We start from the raw sequence: 27,823 nt of genomic DNA, 5'->3' as shown, positions 1-27,823 counted from the left end.
TAGTTTTTTCTCCCTAAAAGTAAAAGCACACATAAATTCCAAAGGCCCTATATCAGAACGGATGTCTTCTGTAAAATATGCTAAAACAGTATGACATTCAATACTTGAGTAAATTTTAAATTGCATAAACATGTCATGACGCATGGTAAACAAAATAACTAGCGTGTCCGCCCAAGGTGAGTAAATATGAATGCCTTTGCTGATAGGCACTGATCCAGAGAAGTCAACTTTTTACAAAATGAGGCCCACGAAGCCAGAATCTATCCAAATTTGGAAAACAACACTCTCTTTGGATAATTTATCACAAAGCTTTTCCTGCAAGATCCAACTTGGCTCTAGTTATCAGCATATCTTTTTAATTAAAACATGTGGAAATGCAGAAATCTGAGAAGGCCATTCACTCTATCCATTCTATTTGAATCACACAATTCTCAGCAAGCGTCATTCGGACTGCGAGGCTTACTACTACTATTTTATTTGACCAAAATCTCAGGACTCAGGAACATCCCATGACCTCGAAATCCCAATGAAACTACAAGAAAAAAAAAAAAAATGACCACAGCTAAGGTGGGGAGAATCTCAAACCCAAGCTTGTGGAAGAAGCCGTGAAGTTTTGTAGACAGTGACATGACGCGAAAGGATTAAAAGTCAAGAAAATCAACCATTGCTAGATGGAAAGAAGGTTAAATAAAACAACCTGAAAGAACATGGGTTCAAACCAAATCTTGTTTGTGCCAATAAACTTCCACTTCCAATTGTTTTGCCATGCCCAATGATTCAATGCTGAAGGGAGCCAATGAATTGTTTAAGCCTTGACTGTTAAGCTACTAAAGATCAATCACAGATCAGACTGTGGTCATGGTGAGCGAAACTTGAGACGAAATTGGCAAAAAGAGGTTATTTGACAAAGATCAAAATTTACATATCTGAGACAGTGCCAGATGATAACAAATACAAAAAAATTTACATGGTGCAGACCTGTGAGTAGAAGTCTTTCAGAGCCATTTGGCCCACAATCTCGGTTTCTACAGCGGGAAATGGGCAATAGCAATTGTTTGCTACCCTTTGGATAGGATGCTTGTGTATTGCAAAGTACTTTCTGACAGGTCTGATAGATCCACCTACCCAATTATAGGAAGTCAGAAAAAAAACTTGAATTCACCCGGGATTGATTTTGCTCCCTTTGCATAACGAAGTGAGTGTTCTACCAATTGAGCTATCGAGACCTCCAGACCTGTAAGTAGCAGCTGACAAAATTGTCTGAAAATTTTTCACAGAACGTAGGGAACATATGTTTTTCAATCAATATGCTTACATAAAGTGCATAATGATGATGAAAATAATAACATGATTCCGGTGATATTGTCGAAATTCAAAACATTGTTGAATCTTTTACAGGTCTGATGTTAAGTTCTCAGCTTTTTAATTGGAGATTTGGTCTGTACCCGACCTATAACGGTTATATCTATGAATGAATACATGCACCTCATACTCTTGATCATAATCTCACACCAAGTTGAATGACTGTTTCTAATACACATTTTTCTATAGACCGGTTGAAGAATTGAGCAACTGGCCACACCTGAAATGATTTTCCGAAATTTAGATCCCATTGTTGAATTTACATACTCGATTATTAGAAATTGGCACAAATATAATAATGATGATTATAGTAATAATAATAATAATAATAATAATAATAATAATAATAATAATAATAATAATAATAATAATAATAATAACAATGATGTTGATATGATGGTTATTATAATCATAATTTTCATTATCATCATCATTTTTATTAATATTATCATTATTATTATCTATTTTTATTATCATAATTATTAATATTTTATTATTATCATTATCATCATTATTATTATTATTTCAGATGTGCCCTCCCGCGCAAAATCTAGTTTGTTTGAATAAATAACATGATCTTGTTATATTGATGAATGGATGGATGGATGGATGAGTGTGCATCGGTTCTAACCTTTGTTACAGCTGATGCATCCCACGGGTGGTGAATGAGGCTCAGACTGACCTGATCTACTGTTGGAGATTTGCACTCCTCCGTACCCAGCACTAAACCTTCCCCAGGGGCTTTCTTGGATCGGGGAGACCGGGGCGCCCTTTGGTAAGGGTCCATTGAACCTAAAAAATTGGATTGACCAAAAAAAAAAAAATGTTGAGGACATAATTCAATTCCATGATATTGAATCTTTCCAAAACTGATCAATTTTTCAAAGAACATTAACCCTCTCCTTACCAACTATAGGAAAATCGTCACATTCGTTACGATACAACCAACATTTTTCTTATTCAAATTTCTCTTGTACATTATAAAATTTAAAGAAAATGAACAGTGTGTTGTAGGGTATGTTTGGCAAAAGAAATTATGTTTGGCAAAAACTTACTGCTATTGTGTTTGAGTGATAAAAAATCTATTTTTGTGTTAGTAGGGTGTGAGGTTTTGAGGAAATCCTGAAAATGGCTGGTAAGGAGAGAGTTAAAATAAACATCAAATGAAATCAAGGTAGCAAATTATCCCAGACTAATTTAAATCATGCAAGCGTTAGGTAGTAACTGCCACATTTTGCTGTGTTTCTGATCCCCCCAAAAATAGGATTTCCGCACATTGAACGTCGAAAGTAAGAGCAAGGCATTTCCAACTTGCCTATGTCCAATTCTTACCCAGCCTGGGTTATATGCCGAATTACACAATAAGCAACAAATTTTACCTACAAATTAAAATGTCATGAGTTGAAAAAACAAAACAAACCTAAACAATCATCTAAAATTTAAGCTAACAATTAATGTGAGGTTGCAACTTGTGCTTCCATTTTTAAGTGGACAGTGACCAAATATTTGAATGATTGCCTTACTCCCCAAAAAATGTGTACATTTTAAACTTATTTGACATTTTTAAACAGTATCATTGTGCTAAGTAATTTAGGATTATCCTCGTCATCATGATTTACACAAATAAAACATTTAATTTCGCGTCCTTTTCAACACTTTTAGATAATCAAAAAAAAACAACTTGAGCTTTTATAAAGTGCAATATCCACTAGACGTGCTCAAAGCGATTTACATACGATCCTTGACCAACAGCATCATGTAACATGTAGTTCGAGACATGACGCTTGTTAGGAGATATTACAATTTTTTTCCCAGAAAGAGACAATGCTGTTAATGGCCAGGTATCCATTTTACACCAGAGTATGGTGAGAGAATGTGAGTAAAGAGCCTTTTCCAAGCGAGGCTCGAACCCAGGACCTTCTGATCCGAAAGCAAGTGTCATACCACAAGACAAGATAGCCGCACAATTTACAAGGCAGCACTGGGGACTTTAAGTTAGTCTGTGATAGGGCTATATGGGACTGTGTCATTGAAACTCGGAAATCACAATAAAACATTCTAGTGTCCCTCCCCTAGAATTCAAACCTTTAACTTTTTAACCCCAAGGGAGTGACAGAGGACCATCAGCAGGCCAATTAGCAAATCAGTCATTCATAAGTGATAAGACTTGATATCAAATCAAATAGAATTATATATTATTTTAAAAAATGAAATAGATGAAATATTGAAACTCACCATACAAGTCTGGAGTTCCTAAATTCAACAAACATGTTTTTTGTAAAAAGTCAACAATGGCCAAACCGGACTCGTTTCCAAAGGCCAATCTGAAAACAGATACAGATGATTCATTAACATCCAGTTAATTATTCACCAATAACAAGAAATTATGATGACTTAAAAAAAACAAACAACCCAACTTGGCATCAATGAGAGCCTAGTGCAGTCCTAATTCAGGAAATACATTATAAAATTAGAATTGGAACAGTAACATAATATTCATCAACTATTTTATAAGTTAAAAGAAAATATTTGTAAAAACAGTTCAGTGCTTTATTGTTTATTCGACAAGCATGGAAAACTAATGAGAGACTAATATATCATAACCATAAGTATCAATTGCATCATATTTGACTAATAATAAGTTGTCCTTGGTCTTTCAAATTATCTTGGCTGGGAATTTGAATCAATTTGAAAACTTTTTTCAATCTTTCATAAGAATGCTTAAAGACAATTTTGATACTGGCTCAAGCACAGAACATTAAAGTTAAAAAAAAAAAGATAGAAAACGAGTGACAAAAAGAAACTTACAAGCCATAGGAAGAATTCAGAGACATGACAGTAATGTTCCCAGGTGGTTCCCCGTCCACCCAACATAGAATACATAGCAAGTCTGGAGAGAACCCAGCACCCCACCTATGGGTGCCTGCTTTGGCCTTGACGGAGGTCACTGTCTCTGTCTGCTGAGTAAACACAATGCGATAGAGTTGGAAACTAAAACAGAAAATAATAATAATAATAATAATAATAATAATAATAATAATAATAATAATAATAATAATAATAATAATAATAATAATAATAATGATAATAATAATAATAATATAATTATATTTGTTGAGCACTCTTCCATAATCACGAGAAAGTGCTCAGAGCGCTTGACAGGGGCATCAACATTTCAATTTGGAAAATAAAGTCTTAAGATGCTTTTTAAGCATATCTTCCGATGAAGAATACCGTATTTCTTTTGTGAAGTTTGTTCCAGAGGATTGGGGTGTTTCTAGAAAAGGATTGTCCTCCACATGACACGCAACAGTTCTTTCCTTGGGTGACAAGCAATTTTCCATCTGATGAAAATGTGCATTGATCCAAAATATATGTATCTTATTATTGATTTACTTACTGTGCTCACTTGGTAGGGTACATTCTGGCTACTCTGTTAACAGAGTGAGTCAAACCCTATTCCATACACACATGTATAGAGCTATATCACTTCTTTTTCTTTGAACTCAACTGATAAAAAGCAGTTCATAAATTGGAGCGATTAGATCCGTTTCAAATACCATTTCTTTTTAATTTTATAACAATAATATAAGGAGTAAAAATGGCTCACCTTTGCTTGGTAAGATTTGCTGCCCAGAAGTAAAAAAACAAACAAAAAAAAAAAAGCACCAAACTATAAATGCAAATGTTTTTACACAGGAACGACATTGTTAGATGCTTCTCTATTAAACATCTTATTTATATTACTTAAAAAGAATCAGGGGCAACAAATATTGGTGCACTTCATGCATTCCAAAGTTTAATCGTTAGAGAATAAAAATAGTTCAAACCTCACCTTGACATTATCTGAGGCGTTGGATGAATAAGAACCAACACTACCACTGTGCTGACCCATCCCACTCAGGGTGGGCTTGGGGAAATCAAATTCCGGAGAATCCAACTCATCAAAAACTTCATAGACTATAGAGAATTCCAATGTCTGAAATAGAAAAAAAAATTAAAAGTTATAATGGTCACTGCCCCCCCCCCCCCCCCCCCCCTCCCTCCGCTTCCCACCTTGTTTTCAATAATATAACCATATAATTGACCTTATTATCTAGATTGTTTTCTTAAAATTTTTTTAATGTACAAGTGTTGCTAGTGAGAGTTGAAAAGCACTACCACGATGTTAATATACATGGTGTTTTTCAAAGTATCTCATTGATGCAGCAAGAATGAATAATGTAAATGTTGCTGCTCGAAGCTCGAAGAAATAAATAATAATGTGAAATTGAATGTAAGCTTCAATTTAATTACAAAAATCAACAAAACAGGATGAATGAAACACCACAGATGAATGAGATAATGTGGTAGTAGTGTAGTTAGGATGAATTCAAACACTTCCAAAAATAATAATTCTTATATTATTTTATTAACAGCTGTTAGTTATGAAAATGTAAAGATTTAAAAATAGAACCAAAATATAAAAATAAAAATAACCGTAGGAAAACTTACACAAGTTTCTATGGATGTCTCCTGCTTGGAAAATTTAAACAGGATACAATGGGTGGGCCCAGCTACACATAACAATCGGCTCTCCAGGCACATGAATATGCTCTGAATGGCAAAGGGATCATCATCCTTGTCTTCTGATGGACGTTTTGGCTTCTCAAACACTTTGGCTGTCTTCAATTTATATAGGAATTGGAGATTTACTGAAATAAAATGTAAGAGTGAAATTCATGATCTTCTTCTTAATTCATATTTTTAAAATTCATAATAAAGGAGGTTTTGTTTTGTATTTTAGGATTGTCAACACTTGCAACACATTTAGGTCAAATCAGAGCCAGATAAAAAAAAATTTAAAAAGTAGAAAATGGAGTGGTCAGCTAAATATTAATTTACAATTAAAAGCATCCAAATAAAAGTAAGACAAATAGGAAATAGAAGTAGATTCCAATAGCAGCAAACTATCAATGTTCTTTATTTGAGATCACCTAAATGTTTGATCTAGACCCCAGTATATGATCCCACTAAGAGGAAAACACTAAAAGGTTCGCATAATACGTTTAAAACAGAACGTTAACAGTACATAACAGAGAAATGATTTACAATGAAAAAAATATCATCTTCCATTTTGTAATCGTCTATTTCACCATCATGTAATCAATTTTAACACAACGAAAATTGCAGATACATCAGCTTCGTGTCATTTACGATATGATTGTGTATGACACAACATATCAATATTCTATGCAATGTCTCACCTGAGGAAGCATCCCAAAATTTTAAAGAACCATCCGCATGTCTGGTGAGAGAGAAAAATAAGAAACAATAATAGCTCTTAACAAATTTTAGGCCATAAACATAACCAGTATGAAATTAAAGTTAATTTTTTATTTAAAAAAAGCTCCAATATTCCTTATCCTCAACACATTGAAATAAATTACATATGGAAAAAAGTATGTACATAATTGGTTTCAAAGAGAAATTCAGGGTTAAAATGAAAATAGATCCAATGCTCTCATTAATCTATCAACTCTGTGAAGGAGGGATCAGAAAATGAATATAACAGCAAGGTCCTAGTATTGAGAATTTTTTGCCAAGATGAGGGTCATTTAAATCAATCGATATTTAAAGGATGAGTTTTCTGGTCAAATCTTTAAATACAAGTTTTTCCAGAGTATGGAAGTGTCTGGTTAAAATGAGAGAGAATTTTTCTTTTTTTATTATTAATACTAAATGACTTGAAATGTTGTAACCGAAGATACATCTTACCCTGTGATGATGATTTCAGGATAGCTGGTTCCACTAGAACCCCACATACCACCATTAATTGGCCATGGCTATGAAAAAAAAACCCAAAGACAGTTGGAAATAATGAGCAAATATTTGGTGAAGATCAAATTTTAGAAAATGTTGATTTAAAAGTGTAAACATATTTTCTGTAAAAGGGAAATGAGGCCCTTCTATGTGCAGCTATGTGGTCTAGTGGTATGACACTCCCTTTCAGATCGGAAGGTCCTGGGTTCAAGCCTCGCTTGGCGCATAGTTGAGTCCTTTACCACATTCTCTCACCATACTCAGATGTAAAATGAGTACCCCTCCGTTAACAGTGTTGTCCGTCTGAAAAAATTGTAATATCACCTAACAGGGGTCATGTCCCGTCCTACATGCTAAATGTTGCTGTTGACCAGGGACTCCATGTAAAGCGCTTTGACCACGTTAAGTGGATATTACGCTATATAAAGGCTCAATTTTTAAATATTTTTTTTTAATGTGTGTGCGTGTGTGTGCATGTATATTGCCTGTGTTTGTGTATGTGTGACTGTGCAAGTTTAATAAACAAATTTATATTCTTTCCTACAATATTGAATTTCAATAGACAAACAAACAAACAAAAACAAAAACACAAAAAATTGTAGCAGTGGTTATGGAAATATTTGTATCAAATTGTCCCATCTTTTTCCTCTTCTTCTTTTTTTGTTTGTTTTGAATTGAATGCCTCCAATAAAGCATGAGAAATGATTAACTTTGGTCGATCTGTGTCATGAGGGACTACTTTCATAATACAAGAATTTATATACTTAATTGACTCTATTAGGTCACCTTTTCACTGAATCCAGACTTTTTCTGGTTCTTCCAGGTGTTGACCAGGGCAGGAATGATATCGTTGGGACAGTTGGCATAATACTGGCAGGCAGTCACAGGGGACTCGTGGATATCCATTGGGTAGGGATTCTCAAAACATGGATATCTGGAGAAAAAAAAAAATTATCATTGGTTTAGCGCTCTATAAAACTGATTTGAGATCAATCATAGAAAAGATGGATGTCAGGGAAAGGAGCTGGCTAACAGAAAGAAGTAAGGAGAGAATTCACAACTCCGCTTTGGACTGACTCTAATGAATTTGAAAACCTTTACTCGGCTTAAATTTGAATCTAAAATTTTGTTCCACAAAAGAAGAAGAAGAAAGAAAAAAAGTAAAGGCTGCCTGCTGATCAAGATTTAGATATTTGTTAATCTGGGGAAATGATCTCAAAATGTTTAATTCATATCGTATCTTAAGTTGTTTTCTTGAGAAAGGTTTCAGAAGTTTGAAGAATGTTATATGTTGTAAGGAGATATGGGATTATAATTCATAAATCAAATGTAATTTTCATACTGCAAGCCTTGTATTATTAGAAACAAAACTTGAACTGTTTTATTTTTGCTTTTTTTTTTTATAGGCAAGGCGGGAGGAAGGAGGAGAGTTGATTTTCTTGTTTGTTTTTACTTATTTTAAAAGAAATAGAAATCTTCAATTACCCGGGGGTGGTGAGGTCTATGATGACTAGGTCATTTTGCAGCAGTACAACAATGGCATAGGGGTCTTGGAAGTCTGGGTTTAAAATACATGATGTAGAAAATATACATTAATATAAAATATTTTTGTAAAGAATGCAATATAAAAACATATAAAGTAGTTTAAATGACAAATAATACACCAAGGAGTATTTCCAGGTCCAACTGTTTTTTAGTCAAAAGCAATATCGAGCAGAAATAAGAAATTACAAAATCTGGAAGAATTATTTTATGGTGAAGTGTGGTAGCTTGCAGTTTCACTAACAATGATAGTGTCCATCATGTCTTTGTAGGCATTTTTTGTATTTTCAAAGCCAAATTGCTGACTTCCTATGAAAGTTGAGAATATGTGATTTGCTTTAATAAATGTGATACAAAAATAATAATTTATCTGTATCAATCCCAGTGCTGCAAATACCAAATTGACATAATGCAACGACTTAATTTTTAAAATAGTACAGTCACTGTCACATAATCCTATCCACTTATACTATGCTTAATTTGAAGCTATCTACGTGGTTCCAGTCAACAAATGGTCTATATCATAAAATGAGTTGCAGTAGTTTTCTGTGATAGAGAATGCTGCATGGAAACAGGATTTGACTTTCATTTGTTAAAACTTAGCAATTTTCAAAAGATTGTTTTTTTTTTAGTTTCCTGCCAGTGACAGAATTATTTGGAGCAGTAATGCAGAAATGCATTTGGATGGTTGGTCCAGGATGCCACAGTAATGTGGATCAGCCTTTGTCAAGCCGACATAACATGGAATTGTAGTATCAGATGCTGCTACCTTGTCTACAAAGATTGGCTATCAAAAACACAAAATGGTTTATAATACGAAATAATCATAAGCTAAATTTATTGTGATTTATCTGGAATAATTTACTGCGGGAGGTAAGAGAGGCAAAAAACAAAAACGATTCGAAGAAAGACTAAGTATATTTTTTTTCACTCTCTAATTGTATCTGTTAGTGCCTAGAGCCTGCTATCTGTGGGGATTGGCATGTTAAAAACCCCATCCATTAATACCATTATTATCATTATTGAGCAACTTTACCGTTAATCCAAGGTGTTTCACAAAGACAGACAAAATCGACTACGTTGTGCTCCATTTCCAAAACGGTGGTACTCTTGCCTGTCATCACAGTAATACTAGGTGTCCTGCCAGACCTGTCATAGGACATTCCTCCTGAAAACACCACCACAGGCTCTCTGGAAACAAATACAGTTCCTATCAATCAGTCACTGGAAAATGGAAGATTATACATAATACACAGGGCAGTTCTGAGCAATAATCCATTGGTGCACCTTGCCTAAGGCAACTGTCTCACAAGGACAAATGAAAGGGACCCGCCTGAAACTTATTTGGTTTCCAGCACACAAATTCATTCACAAAGAGGACTATTTATTAAAAATATAAAAGAATTTCTCTAAAAGAAAAAAAGAAGAAAAAATAAACAAAAAACAAATGTAGACGAACACCTGTCTTCCTCAATGTGAAGGATCCCATCATGAAACCAAAAAAATTTTAAAGTTAAATTCTGTCCAACAAAGCAGACAATGAACTCAAAAGTTGATTATAAAAATAAAGCGAGGAAAGGAGTATATATATATATATATATATATATATATATATATATATATATATATATATATATATTATATATATATATATATATATATATATATATACTCCTTTCCTATATATATATATATATATTTGATTATTATATCTATATTTTATGTTATTTTAGCTGCTCTTAACTATCAAGGCAACACTGTGAAAAAACAAACTAGAATTCAAATGAGAATTTTGTGCACGATAAAAGATTAGTAAATAATCTTTAAAAATTGATTTAAGCCAATATTTAAAGATAAAAAACTGACCAAAACAGTGAGATAAGACCTACCCTAAGCGAGTGGATTTCCATTGCACTTTGGGTATGGGTTTACACAGGTCTGGTTTGCCATCCTGACCCATTTTGGCTGGAGATAGAAAATGTGGAAAATGAACTTTGTCAGATTTCATTCATTAAATAAAAAAAAGACCTCCATTAAAACAAAGACAAAATCAAATATGAACAAAAACTAAAATATTAAATAATTTATCGATAAAGATCAATATAAATAAAGTTTCTGCAAAAATTATCCTTGTGATTTATATTATATTCATCATTTAGGTACATTTTACATCTTGAAAAGAAATTTATAAAATTTTGGGTGAGGGCAAGGACTTCAGATGGGTGATAACGATTGCAAAATTTTCTGGTCCATAGTTTGTGTGCAAGGCATGATGAACATATTACCACACTCAATTCAGGGGCATATGAGTACCTGGCTAATGGCACAATGTTAGGTATTGTGCTAGAACAAAAGACATTTAACACATAACTTGAAATAGAATGAAATGGTACTTGTGGTACCATAGGCCGGGCCCTACTGAGGATATATTCAAATCATATTGAGCAAGGCAAATTCTTGGAAATGCTATGTAGAAATGTTTATATCATTATCTAAAATATCACAACTACACCCTGTATTTGTTGACTTCCACATTTTGTACTCACCATGAGGGTATGTGACAGAACAAGGTCTTTGCGGTGACTTGACATTCCATGTGGATAAACTCCCATCTGAATGGCTACACATGAATTGTTTGCCTTCATTGTGCCACGATACTGACCTCAAGGCCTGAAAATAGGAAGGCACACGTATAGACATTATGATTGTAAAAATGTTACACTTCGGTTGAGAAGTCTGTGAGCAATGACTGTAAGAAATGTTTTAAAAAACTTGAGTTTTAAGCATGTAGGCTTAAACCATACCTCCCTCCCGCCCCCCCCCCTCTCTCTCTCTTCTCTCTCTCTCTCTCTCTCTCTCTCTCTCTCTCTCTCTCTCTCTCTCTCTCTCAGCCAGGCAGAGGGTGTCATGTCAATTGGATCCGCGAGTTTGGCTCTCTGACACTGTGATATCTTTATTTTCTGTTTTCATCTAGCACTCTATACCCTATATTTCTCATCATACTTGATATAAGTGCTTGCTCCACACTTTATCTGAATTCTATTAGGCCTAACTGATAACATCTTTACCCTTGATTGAAGATATAACACCTGACCGTTTCCCCCCTCTAATCTAACTTTTTTTTTTTCGGGGGAAAAAAGTCCATTTAAAAGGTTCCCCATATATAGTTCTAGTGGATTACTTAAAGTTTAAATAAATTTTACAATGTGGAAGACAAAAAAAAAAAAAAAAAAAAAAAAAAAAAAAATATAATATATATATATATATATATATATATACCTCTTGCGAGTTATATCTGAAATCAGCTGTTTTTGTCCGCAGGTCCCAAAAGACAAGAGTACCTGATTCAAAACCAATCAACAGCTGAGGAGAGAAATGAAATTTGATAAATGCACTTTGAAATAGCATTATAATATATATAAACTAAATGAAATCCAAACTATTAATATCTTAATTCTTGCATGGAGTGTTGGTTTAAGAGCTCTAGAAACAATACAGTGAAGCAACTTTTATAAGTCATTTCAGCACCAAAGAAAAGGAACAGTTTTTAGGTCAAAACGCATTACAAAAAGGCAGGCAAATGGGAATAGCTACCAAAAGAAAAAAAATCTCAGTATAAATATCTCTGTGCCCAACCTACGACTATCCAAGCCTCACAGAGATAACAGAAAGGGTTCCTTTCTAAAAGGAAAGCCCTCATGTACTAAAACATTACAAGCAAGAGAGATGATTTAGAATCAAAATACATCATCTGTCACAATAAAACACCCACATTAGACTATTTCCCTTACAAAGACAGAGAGCCACATAGAAAGGGATTACAGATCAGGGTGATTAAAGACCCTTCCAGTAGCCTTCACTGACTCAAATTGGGCATGCATAAAGAAAAAAAGAAAGAAAAAAAAAGACATATATGAGAAAGAGCTTACTTTGTTGGAATCGACAGGGTTGTCACTCAATTGCACTACAGGACCTGGGTGGGTTTTACGGGATCTGGAAAGGTTAAAGTTTAACATTAATACATCTTTCAACATATATTTGAAAATTATTTCAAAATTCCCTTATAGTTATAGACACGCCTCTTTTAAGTCATTAAAGTAAGCATGACAGCAGTTCAAAAATATATTTTACTCATAAATATATAAATAAATATAAGGGGGTGAGATGGAAAAGGCATTGCACTTGCACTGTTACTTGAAAGGTTCCAGGTTCGAGACCTGCATAAAGCACTTTCATTTTTTTCCCTTGGGAAAGAAAATTCCCCCCCCCCCCCCCCTCCTGTAAGTTAATGGAGGATTGATGATCTGTTTTTATTTATTTTGCAATCAGTGAGAGCAACACCAAGGTGAAAGAGTTTAAGCATGCAAAAGATTGTGGCTTTAACCAAACATTTGCCATTTGAGGTTCAGTAGATCTGCTATATATAGCAAACTGAAAAACTGTATAACTGACAAACTGTATAATTTTTTTTGATAAAATACGGATTTCAAGGGGGGAAAAGGGCAACAAGCATGATTCCTTTCCAGATTTCAATGAATGTTCAATTCAAAAAGCTATAAAACTGATAAAATGTTACCGCATTTTCAACCATTTTCCTCTTAACTTCTGGTGCAAAATCAGAATCAGGAGGAATAGATAAAGACTTTGGCCAATGTTGGCTTTAAAAAAAATGTGTATTAAATATGTGTAAATGTCTAATAAATCAATAATTTTGCCAGACATTATATCCCAAATGCTATGCATGTTGTCCCGATATCAACTGCAGTTGCGACACTACTTGAAATTTTGTTCACAGCAAAGATCATGTACAAAAACAATAATACTCACAATTCAATGGCCTTGTTCCAGTTGATGATGTAGCCAGAACAGGTAAAAGTTTCTATGTTGACAACGTGAACATTACCACGCTCTGTGCCCACATAAAGCCATTTGCTTTGAAAAGGGAGATGGCAACGGGAGATTCTGGCAAAAAAATATTTTTTGAAAAAAATTGTTTACCAAAATAAGTGATAATTTAACAAACACCACAAGCACATAAAACATTACAAAACCAAGTAAAAGCAAAAGGGTTATAAATGTAAAATTGTGCATAGTACATTTCTTCTAAAGACTGTTTTCAGTAGTATTTAAATTTTAGTTTTAAAAAATCTAATGTCCATTAAAAAATTCACTTTGGAAATCTAATACTCATCAAACCATATTTTATATGTCAGTAAAAAGGAAAGTTGCTTTATTTACTTGTTTAATTATTTATTGTTTTTAGTGTGAAACGAACCTGATGGATTTAGATAAAACAACTTTAAAATGCAACATTTTTTGAAGACCCAATCTAAAGCACTCAAGAAAGAAAAAAATGTGCTTCAGAGATGAGTACACAAAAAATATGTAAGCCCTTGAAAACATCTGGTCTGTTTAAAAATTGAAACAGTTTGGATTTTAGAGTAGAAATAATTTGAGTTCTCATTTTCTGACTAGCTTTGATTCACAACTTTTTCTTCTTTTCATTTTGGACACCAACCCGAGAAATGCCACATCATTAACCTTATTCAGGCAAAGTCTGATTTCAGCCTCACACAACATCGTGTTACACCATTTTCACAAAGAAAGAAGCAACAGTCAAGCCACAAAGGCATGAATTAATATGTCACGTTAATGCTCTCTTGGGGGGCGAAGAGGCCGAGTGGTTAAGGCATTGCACTGTGATCCAGATGACCCGGGTTCGAGGGCTGCTTCCGGCACTTTCGTTTGTTTCCTTGAGCAAGATTATTAACCCCCAATTTGCTCACTTGGACAACATGGGTGATTCCTGTTGACATCAGACATCTTGTTTGATGAGTTATCTACATTCCTTCGTGGAATGCCTAGGCGACGATATCTTATGATATCGTGGCGCAAAAGGCATAATTTTTAAAATGTTAATGCTCTCTTAGTATACGAACTGGTCTGCAGTTATAATAGGGAAAATTATGATTTGATAGACATCTAGTCTGCCCTGAAAGGGATGACAGACTGTATGACTGCATGAGATTATGATCCCATAACTCCTACTCCTTTAAAAAGAAATGTAAGGGGAAAAATGGGGGAAAGACATAAATTGATACTTATTGTAATTTTATAAAGACGATTGAATCAAGAAATTTCATTAGATTACATCTGAATTCCTCTACTTTATTTAGAAAATTCAGTAGTGGTAGCATTCATTACTATAATGTCAAATTAAGGAATGAAGGAACAGGCACCAGTGTAAGATAAAGAACTGAGCAAGTGTGTATGAAAGGTGCAAGACAAAGCAAGAAAAAAAAATACTAGAAAAAAAAACATCCCACAACAATTAGTCGGCCGCGACTGGGGATCGAACCTCAGACCTGATTCTGATTAATTTTGGGATTGTTTTTTTTCTTGGATTTTTCTTTCTTGCTTTGTCTGGCACCTTTTATATGTATTTGTTCAGTTCTTTATATTACTATAATGCCATGTCCAAAACAAACAAAAAAATATAACCAAAAATGTCAATTTTGCAAGTTGAATATATATAGTGTCGTTGTATAAGTCAACAGGTGAAGTTTCTCTTACTTTTCTCTTTGAAACTTGAGCGAATGTACAATTGCAGGGTTTTTCTGCACAAAGTTCCACAAATGTAGATGGTCGTCACTTGTAACTGTTACGAGACCACCCTGAAATTTAGGAGAAGGGGGAGGGGCGGGGGGGGGGGGGGGGTGGAATCAGGATTAGTAAAGAAAATTGCAACCAACATCAGTTTCAAAAGAAGGAAAACTTTGCTTATTCTTCACCAAAGACTCAGAATTTCTTGAATAGTGATGTCTAAATATGGGTGTTCTGAAAATTGTTCCATTGTGTGGTTGTCTGTCCCATTGTGTGGTTGTTGCATTGTGGTAGTTGTTCCATTGTGTGGTTGGCCCATTGTGCTCTTGGGTCTAATTGGTGTTTAGTCTTGGAAAATTTCTAACTTGTAACAATTAGTATAAGGAACTTTCCAAGATCCAATTACTTGCAGAAAGAATGCGCAAAATATTTCTCTGCCGTCTATCTGTGACGTATTTATGATTTTTATTGTTTTTGTAATTAATTGGCTGATGAGGGATTTTGAGCCCAAAACTTTGAGTGTTTAATATTTTATTCATTTTTTCAAGCTGTAATATTCGTTTTTGTTTATTACTCTTTATAAGTAACTGAATCACATATCCATGTCGGCCAACTTTTCCAGAGCAAAACTAGGACACGCTAACTTGCGCTCACACCATGACCAAAGATGGCAGAATGTTTGGACTATTTCAAAATGTATCTCGCTTGAGATTGCTTAACATTAAAGATTAGCTTGAATATTCTCTATGTTTCTTCCGTTGATTAAATTCGCTGGTCAAAAAACCATAAACCCTGGACATGTCCATTCTACTCAACTTTTTAAATGTTTTCCCCCCCCCCTTCCTCTTTTCTTCGAATTGTCAAATCCGGACAGTCCCGATTTTATCAGAACAACTGTCCTCTATGTCTATGCATACCCCATTTACCAGTCCACTGTTTTGAATCTTATAAGCCACTGGCAGTTGGATTGAGTTAGATGGGGATTCAAAGATTATGTGATCAGCTGAAAAGTGCCTTGCTTAAGATGTCAAAGGTTGTGGAAGGTCCTATATGTGAGAGGAAGAGTTTGTTTGGTTTTTAAGGGGTTTTATGGCGCATACCTTACTTTTAGGTCATTTCAGCGCCATTGAAAAGAAAGATAGTTGTAAAGCCATCAGATTGAAGTCTAGACTAGATCTAGCTAACATTTAAATAAACATAAAACAAAAACACCCCCCCCCCCCCCAAAAAAAAAACCCAAAAAACCCTTGAAATAAACCAACAAAAACAAAAAAAAAACAAAACGAAAAAACGAAACACACACACACACACACACACACACACACACACACACACAAAAGCCACAACTTTGGACCAAGGGGACTAGACTAGTTCAACAACAATCATAATCATAAGTAATTCAAATTAACGCCGTAATTTTCTATTTTTGTAGATGACTTTGCCTTTCGTAAGCTTAAGGATGTATTGGTGTCAGTCTGTATTTCTAGGGTCAAAAAGTCACATCTGCTCGTGCTTTGTTATGAATATCTGAATAGCAGATAGTCACGTATATGACCAAGTCTGAATCTTTATTGCAAAGGTGTGAATGTTGTTGGATTCAAGGCAGTTCACAATATGGTCACAAAATATGTGTCCCCGACACAACAAGCATATGGCAAAGTTACATGTACATGTGTTTTAAAAAAAAACAAAAAACAAAAAAAAACAAAAACAAAAAAACAAAAAACAAAAACAAACCCCACCACAACAACATACAATACTCAACAAATAGCAAGCGTGTGCATTGTAAGAGACATAAATGGTGGTATATAAATGGGAATATAGTTTTAAGTTGATATTCCTTTTGTCAGATATGTCCATATATGTCCTTATCTTATTCAGTTTTTTTCTATTTAAAAAATCATTCTGGTAATATGTATATCCATCCAGCACAAAGCTTTGGCATTACAATAATATGTAGGCGACGAGCAATGTTTCCCCGCACGATCCGATGTCTCGCCTAACACCACAACCGAGCCCTCATTGTCATAGCCAACAACTGGAACTAGTACTATCTGCCGAGGCAACTAATACAATCACTGACACCAAATACGTTTTTAGCTGATGCCATCAACAGCTTCATAAAAAAAAACAAAAAAAAAAAAAAAAAACGCTGTCGCCGTACCCGCAAGATATTCCTTTTTCTCGCGAGTAGTAGTAACGATCTTGCCAACGCCTCAGCAGCCTCGGTGGGCAGGGAAAATGTTTAGCTGCTGAAATGCGTGGGAGCAACAGGGCTAGGCCGAAAAACAGCCTGAAATCCATTTCAAACAAATTCAAAAAGCCTGAAGCCTATTTTGAAGCGTGCCCTACTGTCCCAAAACACTATTATGTCAGGGTGATCTAGATACAGGAAATATACTCGGGCTTTTATATAGCGCAATATCCACTAAACGTGCTCAAAGCGCTTTACAAGGGGTCCCTGACCAACAGCAACATACGACACGTAGAACGAAACATGACGTCTGTTAGACGATATTACAAATTTTTTTTATCCGACATAGACAACGCTGTTAACGGCCAGGTACTCATTTTACGGTGCACGGTGATAGAATGTGAGTAAAGAGCCTTTTCCAAGGACTCAACTATGCGCTGAGCGAGGCTCCATCAGGACCTTCCGATCCGAAAGCGAGTGTCATACCACTAGACCACATAGCCACAGAAATTACAATCAATTAAAATAAAAACCAACCCCCCCCCCCCCCCCCCCCCCCGGTTATCCATGGAAATGTGACCTATCACGGTACAATCTGGTACTATGTCGGCATGACCTACATGAATATGGCGTTGATCACGGAGCGTCCCATTGTCAGTCGGGCGATGTTGATGTCGTGGCCATTTGGTCCCGAGTTCGATCTCCATCACTGCAAAACGGTTTTCTCCTCCATTAATGTCTTCTAGCACTTCTCAACTCACTTCAATCCATGTGAATTATCAACGTGAGCGCCCGCTCCATTAACTTTTCTGAATTTATATATATATTTCCTCAGTAATTAATGCGTGCATTTTAACTAAAATTATACAAGCTGAGCATAAAATCCAATTCCAAGCATCGTGTTTGCATTTTGTTCACTCTGACTTGAAACGGTTTGGAGACCGACTGGTAACAGATGACATTTCGAGTTTACTAGTCGGGGAGCATTTGCGACGTTGACATTTTTCCTATAATATTTCGCTCGCCGGAACAATCTCTGGGCGAAACCGTCACTTTTGTTGAAATCATATTATATTAATCTTAAGCTCATTACCATTCATCAGACGTGAACAGACTATATTATCAAAGTAGATGGGATTACTCGCCTTTAAACGTGAAAGTACTGAGCTCTATCACAAATCAGTAAGCCCCCCCCCCCCCCCCCCACACACACACACACTCTCCCGGCATATACGTGTATCCAGCAGTAACTAATAACTAAATGGAGATTGTTGTGTTTGATTCGAGTTGGCGAAATGAAGGTACAGACAAAAGCTACCACATTCTATGCTGTTGATCCAAGACAGTGCCGCGCTAAGAGAGGGCAATCCAAAATTAAAGATCTGCTTCAGACACGAGACTCGATTTAATTTAATCAAACTAAATCCGAACAGGATCCGAAAGTGATTTACTTTTCTTTTTGTATTAATTGGGAGTGGGGGTGGGGAGGAATAAACCAATCACGTTTAAAATCTTTTATACACAACATCTGAACATAATATGTTACAGTGAATGGCATAATCAGGCGGATGGTGAAAAGGTCTGAACTGAGATATTGCCAAGTTTAGTTAGAAGGTCGATTTTTAAAAAATCAAAAATGAGTTCTTGTCATAATGATTAACTCAACCATCTTCGAGAAATATCAAAGCTTAATTTCACTTCTAAATATTTTTTTTTATGGCTAGTCAAATTGAAAAAGTATGAAATTTGAGAAAAGTTGCTGGATACCTTTCCCATGCATCTGACCATAACTTCATGAAAAATCACCCGCTTTACTTCAAATAAAGATTAAAATGCTCTGGGGAGCATATTCTTTCAGAAAATACAAATACAAAAATGTCACCCTGCGACCGATTATGCCATGCACTGACATATATATATTATGAAGTGTGGTTTTCCAAAACTCGTTATCTCCGTTTTTCTCATTTTGAGATATTGGGGATTATATCCCATTCATTCAATGCCTCGTTGGCCTTATCATTCTATGGCGATCAAACCTCAATTTTATAATTTTATATTGATGTACAGACATTCGTGTGTCATTCATACTTCAAATTAAGTTCCTGATTTAGCTCATTGAGAAAACATTAAAAAGTGGGGAAAAACCGCCCAAAAAACTGATATTTTGGAAAACCATTCTTCAGTATATTATTTCCCTTTTTGGAGAAATTAGTAACGTGTTATTGCGGAAAGCCACTCTTCAGTATATCATATAATTTCCCGTTTTGGAGAAATTAGTAACGTATTATTACGGAAAACCACTCTTTTGTATATTATATAATTTCCCTTTATTGGAGAAATTATACCGTATTATTACGGAAAACCACTTTTCAGTACAGATATTATATAATTTCCCTTTATTGGAAAATTTAGTAACGTATTATATAACTCTATTACCATCATCATCCTCATCATCATCATCATTATTAGAAATTAAATCGATTGACAGTCCACATCTCTTAGACGCAATTGTAACAATCAGCCAAAATAACCGATGATTAATGTTTTAAACACATAGTATTTCGAGCTTGTTTTGAAAGCTCAGAAGTTTCTCGTCAGGTTGTTCAATCTTCAAATCCACGATTCTACACGCACCAGATTATGACACCATAATCAGCGCTTACAAACATCCCGTAACTTCTCCCCCCCCCCCCCCCCCCCTCCCCCCTCCCACCTCTTTTGTAATTTAAATTTTTATTTATCTATCTATTATTTGGATTTTTCTTTCTTTTTTTTTTTCTTTTTTTCTTTTCTTTTCTTTTTAAAATTTGGTCATATACCTAAGAGTAACAAAGTACTTTCAGCTCGGAAAATTTCTATTTCCTTTCCGTCCCATCTTCACCTTCGTCATCTCCCGCCGCTGCCCTAAACGTGTTTATCCGTCCACGCCACTATACACCATCATGTCAACCCAATTACACAGCTACTCGCCCAACCGCCGTTAACCCATAAACACTAGAGACCATCGTTCCATCCGTCCATTTTCACATTCCCATCCATCAATCCGCTCATACTCATAAAACTTCGACTTACTAACTGGAAACCCGGTCATCTACCCATCAACACTAAATTCGTTATTCGTCCATCCATCCATCAATCTATCATCTTACTCACCTACCCACCAACTAGTCATTCATTCATTCATTCATTCAACAAATCGGGGTTTGTTTGTTTTTTCACTCACCCCCCCCCCCCCCAACCTCTTTTCATCTACCCAATGTCTCTTCAATACATCAAGAATTATTGTGTACTTCCAGTCTTCCAGTAGTCTTGTTCGGATCAATAATCACATCGACTTGAATAATAATATATGTGGGAGACTTTGTGCGATTCTCTCCTCCTCCTCCGTGCCCCCATAATCTTTCTCTCATCTCTTTATCGGCATTTAATTTCAAACAAATATTATCGCAGTGGCCAACTAGTTCAATGGAATACCAGTAAACTTATATTATAGTTTTAAAAAAACAGGATGGGGGGGGGGGGGGGGGGGGGGGGGGGGGGGGGGGGGGGGGGGGGGGGGGCGGAGAAAGGATGAAGACTTAAGGGGTCTATGGAAAGAAGGTACTGGTGAAACTTACCAACAACCCCCCCCCCCCCCCCAAAAAAAAAAAAAAAAAAAAAAAAAAAAACCAAAAAACAATAAACAAAACATGTTGGAGCATCACTTCTTTTTCGGCTATGACTATGTGGTCTAGAGGTATGACACTGACACTCGTCTTCGGGTAGAAAGGTCCAGGGTTCAAGACCCGCTTTTCCGGCGTATAGCTGAGTCCTTGGAAAAGGTTCTTTACTCACATTCTCTCACTAAACTCAGGCCGTTAACAGCGTTGTGTCTGTCGGGGAAAAAAATGGCAATATCGCCTGGCAGGAGTCATGTTTCATCCTACTTGGTAAGTGTTGCTGTTGGCTAGGGACTTGTAAAAGGTTTTGAGCACATTCAGTGGACATTGCGCTACATACATGCTCTAGCGCCCCCCCCCCCCCCACCCCTAGACACAGTTTGCCGAAGGCCAGTTTTAAAGACACGAGGACTATTTGTCAACTTTCTCTAACTTTTTTTTTTTTTATATAAAAGGACATAGCCCAGTTCCGAGACTCAAGAAGTCACATCTAAGCCGGGTGAGTTAATGTGTGAAAAATGCTTTACTGAAGGCCTGAACCAACCACGTTTGTAAAAAAAAAAAAAAATTATTGACCGCGTTCAAGGTCCCTCGCTGATCCACCGACGGATCATCCCGGCCAATATCACTTTTTATACGAGAGGTGATAAAGTCTTGATTTCCTAATTCAATATCGACAATTTGCTCTATTATATTACGTTTGTTTGTTTGTTTTTTTTGTTGTTGTTTTTTTTTGTTTGTTTGTTTTTTTTTTTTGTTTTTTTTTTGTTTGTGTTTGGGGGGGGGGGGGGGGGGGGGGGGGGGGGGGGGGGGGGGGGGGTTCCCCGATTCTTTTTGATTTTGTTTTATTTGTTTTTATTTTTTAGGGCTTTTACTTTTAAATTTTTTTTTTATTTATCTTTATTTTATTCATCTCCCCCCCCCCCCTTTCCATGAGCTTTATCTTAAATCCTTTTATCTAGTCAAACGGGACGTACTATAGCCATCATAATATTCTATTGCTTTAGACCGTCGTGTGTCTGGTCATGTCTGATACGCCACCCCCCCCCCCCCCCCCCCCCTCTCATTTGATGGAAATTTTTAATAATAATACTGTAGTATCAAATAGACGCCCTACCCAGTCTATTTTTATCTTCAGAACTTTTGCACACAGACACCCCTCCCTCCCCCTTCAAAGCTTATTCACCCCCCCCCCCCACACACACACTTTCAAATACATTTCAGTTCACTAAATGTGCGACATCCGGCTATATTATATTGTTATTTAATTAACTTTAAACTTTGCAACGACAAGTTGTTACAACTTTTATAATTAAATCATTTTTGAAAAAGATACTCTCTATGCTGATGCATACTAGCAATATTATACGATTGTAAAAAAAAAACCCATTTTATACAAGACCACACCTCGCCTCAATCAGAATGGCCAAAATCACAACCCTACCTCCCCTCCCTTTCTATGGACTGGTCAAATTGCGCCTCCCCCCCCCCCCTTCCATGGATTGATCAAATTGCGCTCCCCCTCCCATTTTCTATTTGACAACATATAATAACTGAATTATAAACAAAGCTAAAGCAATTGAGAGAGAGAGAGAGAGAGAGATAGAGATAGAGATAGATAGATAGATAGAGAGATAGAGAAAGAAGAGAGAGAGAGAGAGAGAGAGAGAGAGAGAGAGAGAGAGAGAGAGAGAGAGAGAGAGAGAAGGGGGGAGATAGAGAAGGAAAGAGGGGAAGTGTTAAGGTCAGAAACATGACAATTACAAATAAATTATTATGACACATGTCATGTTCTCGGGTCGAACTGTGGGGAAATCCAAGAATAAAAATCACACCTTTTGATTTGTTTTACATTATTCCAGTGGGGTCGCAGGTTGAGTGGTAAAAACATTCGCCTCGCGTGACCTATGGTGTGCATCTGATCAGATGTCTGATCCGCCCACAATACTCTTCAACAGTCGTAACGTCACTTCCTTCCTAATGACGCATGGTAACTTAGTAACACTGGCTCTAAACTATCGGAACAATGGCGGACGCCCCTATGAAATATTTCTCCGGCGAGCATAAAAGCGTATCCAGAGGGGAAAAAACATAAATTTGATCATGTTTTGACTTTTACACATTCTGATCACAAGGCATATGAAAAGTTCTAGCCAGCATGAAGAATAAAAAGTAATGATTTTCTTTAGAACCAGGATGGCCGCCGTTGCCGGGCGGCGTGACATCAGACTATTGAATCCAATTAAATAAAACATCGTGCGCAAAGTTCATATCTAGACCAGAGTTTTGATCCGCCGATCATGAAAATTGAGACTTCAGAGATTTGATCCGCCGACCATAAAATATAAATTATAAAAACAAAAACCATAAAATAATAGTGCTCAACTTTTTGATAAAAGGAGCTATTTATAAACATATTTCAAGAATAATCATGATCAACTTCTACAATATTGTTTCGAGCATTCGCTCTCATCCTTTCCTGATGAGAGCGAATGCTCGAAACAATATTGTAGAAGTTGATCATAATTATACTTGAAAAAAATAAAAATAAAAATAAATAAATAAATTAATTAATTTTAAAAAAATAATTTAAAAATTAAAAAAAAAAAAAAAAAAAAAATATATATATATATATATATATTATATATATATATATAATATATATATATATATATATATATATATATATATATATATATATATATATATATATATACTATATATAATGTATTTTATATAATATTATATGATATATATAACTTGCTATTTGTGATTATATCGGTCTATCAATCCGTCATATTGTTTACGTTGTGTTATGTTTGTTTGGGATGACGTGGCTCAGCGGTATAGTCTTTGTTTCGTACACCGAAGGGGACCGAGTTTCGACTACGCACATGGCTGTGTGGCCTTCAAGCAAGTCACCTTACCGTCACTCATATTGCAGTGTGGTGCTGCACTGCGGATAACGCCTGTGTTATTCCAGTCTTCCCTTGGAATAGACCCTAAAGAGACAAATTTCCCCATGGAGATTAATTAAGGGAATTTTTTAAATTATTTGTTTTCGTTCTGTAGTTTGTTTCCCCCCCCCCCCCCCCCCCCCCCCCCCCCCCATTTTCTGGCGCTTTCTATAGCTCATTTCATTGCCAATCTAAAATGTAGCTGCCAATGGACTAATTCAAGAAAAGGAAGTGGATCCAACTAAAATCCATTTGTCCCGCCTGGAAACTACCCAAAAGTTCTATCGCGATACAGACATAGACAAGAATCCAAGGCCAAAGAGTCAGTCTAAAATCAATACGAACTATCAATAAATACATATAACGACGTAGAGACGGCTTTACAAGGGGGAGAAAAAACATCCTTCCTCCCTCCCCCCCCCCCCCCCCCCCCACCCCAACAAACTTGAGCATTTGTTCAGAGCACTATCCACGAAACGTGATCAAAGCGCTTTACAAAGGGTCCTTAGTCAACAGCAAAAACACTTACCATGTAGGACGATATCACCTTTTTTTTTTCGGACAGCGACAACGCTGTTAATGTTAATGGCCAGGTACTAATTTTAAACGGAAAGAGAATGCGAGTAAAGAGCCTTTTCCAAGGACTCAAATATGCGCCGCTCAGAGAGGGACTCGACCCTAGACCTTCCGATCCGAAGGTGAGTGTCATACCACTAAACCACAAAGCCGCATACGACAAAAAAATATTTTTAAAAAATTTAAAAAAAAAAAAAATATAACAACACAAAATTCACTATTTCCCTCTCGGTAAAGGATCCTCGTCAAGGCCAGGGACAAAAACAAGGGTTTTCTCAACCCAGCACAAGGACAGGAAGCAATGAGAAAGAGGAAATACGAGACGAAAAGACAAGATTGACACAGCAAATGACCCGCCATACACACAACGGAAGCCAAGGACCTTCACTTATCAATCCTTCATTATTTTCTGGTGTATTCACTTTGCTCGATTCCTCAATCAAATGTATTTCACAGTAAAGCCACCCCACCCCCTTCCCCCATCTTCTTATCAACCCTACGGGCAAAAAAAAAAAAAAAAGAAGAAAAAAAAGAAATTTTAATAATAATAATAATAATAATAGTAATAATAATAATAATAATAATAATAATAATAATAAATAATAATAATAATAATAATAATAATAATAATAATAATAATAATAATAATAATAATAATAATAATAATCAGAAGAAGAAAAAAAGAAGAAGAAGAAGAAGAAGAAGAAGAAGAAGAAGAAGAAGAAAGAAGAAGAAGAAGAAGAAGAAGAAGAGAAGAAGAAGAAAGAAGAAGAAGAAGAAGAGGAAGAAGAAGAAATAAATAAATAAATAAATAAATAAATAAATAAATACATACATAAATAAATACATACATAAATAAATACATAAAAGAAACAATATGAAAAAAAGGAAAGAGAAAAAAAAAACAAAAGAAAAAGAAAGAAAGTCGATGAATTCCAAGACAGGCTAAAGAAATGAATACGAAGTATAAAACAAAAAGTCATAAAATCAGAGCGGAAGTGGGAGCAACAAGCATTGGAGGAAGGGTGAGGATTTTTAAATCACCAAATCAATACTTTTATTTTGTCTAATCGCCCCTTGAAAAAAATAAAAAAATAAAATTTTCGTTAAATAATAAAAAAAAAAACAAAAAAAAAAAAAAAACTCAACAAAAACACATCCCATCAACAGTAGCGATTCCAAAAACTCGAGACTCCATCAAAATCTCTAAATTCAAAGATGTGTTTAGAATATTTTGCATGGGAAAATAAAACGCAAAAAAAAAAAAAAAAAAATATATATATATAATAATTTAAAAAAATAAGATAAATAAGGAGGAATGTTAGACTATTTTTGTCTATGGGATTTTGTTCCATTAAAAAAAAAAAAAAAAAAAAAAAAAAAAAAAAAAAAAAAAAAAATAAAAGAAAGGGGATCCTGATAGTTCAGTTGGTAGAGCACATATTGCTTCACAAGCAACGGGATAGATAGAGATCGATCCCGGGTGAAGTCGAGATATTTTTGACCTTCCCCCCCCCCCCTCCTCTGTCCTCTCAGCAGTGATTGGGTAGCTGTGTCTTTTAGATCTGGCGGAAAGTATTTAGCGACAGACAAACGTCGTATTCAAATGTCAAATGATGGCAAGGTATTGCCATTGTCTGTTTCACGCAATAGAAACCGGGGAAAATCCCAGCTCCAAGGGTGTTATGGCTCTAAAAAGTAGGACTTCCTTTTTACCCGCATGGAACGTTAAAAATGATAAAGTAGCGAAAGGGCGTCGACAGTCTAATATTGTAACCTACTACGGCCAACAACTAGTTTCCAATCAATGGCACTTCACCATAGATGAGAGTGAATGACACTAGTCTAAATACGATTACTATGATAATGTCTGAAAGGCGTATTGACAGACAAAAAAATGCCTGGCGGACCGTAGTCGAAGAATAATAATATATGATTCTTACACGCTTGCTTTTTAGAATTCCGGTCGCGTAACCAACCGCTTGATAGTGCGCGATGGGAACAAAGTTCGAATTCCAAAACTAAGTAAATTGGAATGATGATTTATAAAGAATAAAACTATCTATAGAGAAACGTCCCACATTGTGTGGCTCGGTGTCTCGTATTGTCACAAAAGTTAAGCAATGTTAATCGTAAGCAGTGGACGGATGAGTGGCACGTGCACATTCTGGTCCTGACGTTGCGTTGACGCTAATACACATTACTCCATTCGACTCGGATGTGAACGAGTATCTGGCTACAGGCAAGGGTGGGTAATTTAATAGTGTTAGAACAAAAAGTACGCCTAATTGGTGACTGGTACTGTATGAAATGGAAATTGTATGGCTCCATATGGCCTGCTGGGGGAACAAATGTAACACTGAGAGGCCCATTGCGTATGGTGAATCCATGAAAATGGGCTTCAAAAATGTTCGTATTTATCATTTATTTATCTATTTACCCCATCACTGTACCAAGAATACGAAGTCGGTGGGTGGGACTGGCCCACCATATTGATGTAATCAGCCAGCGCTGAAGTTTTGATCATCGACACTCCCGGGCTGCCAGATGGCCAGAGTTCCTCTTAGTCAATTTCAACTTCAAAATTGGCCAAATAGAAGCTCACGTGGCAAACACTCTGATCCGACGGGCACATATTACTTGCATGTCTGATAACGGAACGCAAATATGGGCTTGATTTAAAATTGTTGTATTGGACAATATTTTGAGATGGTTTGAGACTATTATTTCAATTGCAACAATGAGCCCATAACATATTTGGTTATCTTACTTATTTCATCCTCTTCGCTCCTTGTGGCCATCTACTTCTGTCCTTGGTCATCTTCTTGATAGCCTCTCAGGTGAGGCCTGACATTTTCAATTCGTCTGACAGTGAGCACCTCCGTGTCTGATTTGGACGCCCCACCTTCGTGTCCCTTAGGGGTTCCAATCAAGGGATTGGCGGCCGGTGACATTGCTCCCTGGTCTTCTAAATGTATGAACAACCCGTCTCCTCCTCCTCCTGATTTCGATGTTGATAGGCTTGTTGACAGGTCTGACCTTCTCCATATTTCTATGTTGGAGATGTGGTCTTGACATCTGGTTTTCAAAATCCTGCGGAGGCATTTGTTAATGAAAGTCTGAATTTT

General features: G+C 35.8%; 1 protein-coding gene across 4 annotated transcripts in view; it reads right to left on the bottom strand.

The window, feature by feature from the left end:
* Positions 1–27,823, bottom strand: part of LOC144967289 (syntaxin-binding protein 5-like) — a 91,447-nt gene that overhangs the window by 22,794 nt on the left and 40,830 nt on the right. Inside the window, exons 4-19 of one of the 4 annotated variants that reach the window (XM_078904348.1) lie at positions 15,280–15,380; positions 13,534–13,668; positions 12,636–12,699; positions 11,986–12,069; positions 11,253–11,376; positions 10,596–10,671; positions 9,743–9,897; positions 8,650–8,722; positions 7,951–8,098; positions 7,120–7,187; positions 6,609–6,649; positions 5,857–6,056; positions 5,198–5,341; positions 4,171–4,319; positions 3,598–3,686; positions 2,045–2,154 (exon numbers count right to left, since the gene is read on the bottom strand). In XM_078904348.1, coding sequence (XP_078760474.1) covers positions 2,045–2,154; positions 3,598–3,686; positions 4,171–4,319; positions 5,198–5,341; positions 5,857–6,056; positions 6,609–6,649; positions 7,120–7,187; positions 7,951–8,098; positions 8,650–8,722; positions 9,743–9,897; positions 10,596–10,671; positions 11,253–11,376; positions 11,986–12,069; positions 12,636–12,699; positions 13,534–13,668; positions 15,280–15,380 — 1,761 coding nt within the window. Of the gene's footprint in view, positions 1–1,993; positions 2,155–3,597; positions 3,687–4,170; positions 4,323–5,197; positions 5,342–5,856; positions 6,057–6,608; positions 6,650–7,119; positions 7,188–7,950; positions 8,099–8,649; positions 8,723–9,742; positions 9,898–10,595; positions 10,672–11,252; positions 11,377–11,985; positions 12,070–12,635; positions 12,700–13,533; positions 13,669–15,279; positions 15,381–27,823 lie in introns of all 4 variants that reach the window. The other 3 variants (XM_078904345.1, XM_078904347.1, XM_078904346.1) reach the window with 3 other exon arrangements.

The sequence above is a fragment of the Berghia stephanieae genome, chromosome 3, assembly GCF_034508935.2.
Source record: "Berghia stephanieae isolate SIO BIC M18660-M18661 chromosome 3, UCSD_Bste_1.3, whole genome shotgun sequence".
Taxonomy (NCBI): domain Eukaryota; kingdom Metazoa; phylum Mollusca; class Gastropoda; order Nudibranchia; family Aeolidiidae; genus Berghia; species Berghia stephanieae.
This window is presented reverse-complemented; position numbering and strand designations above follow the sequence as displayed.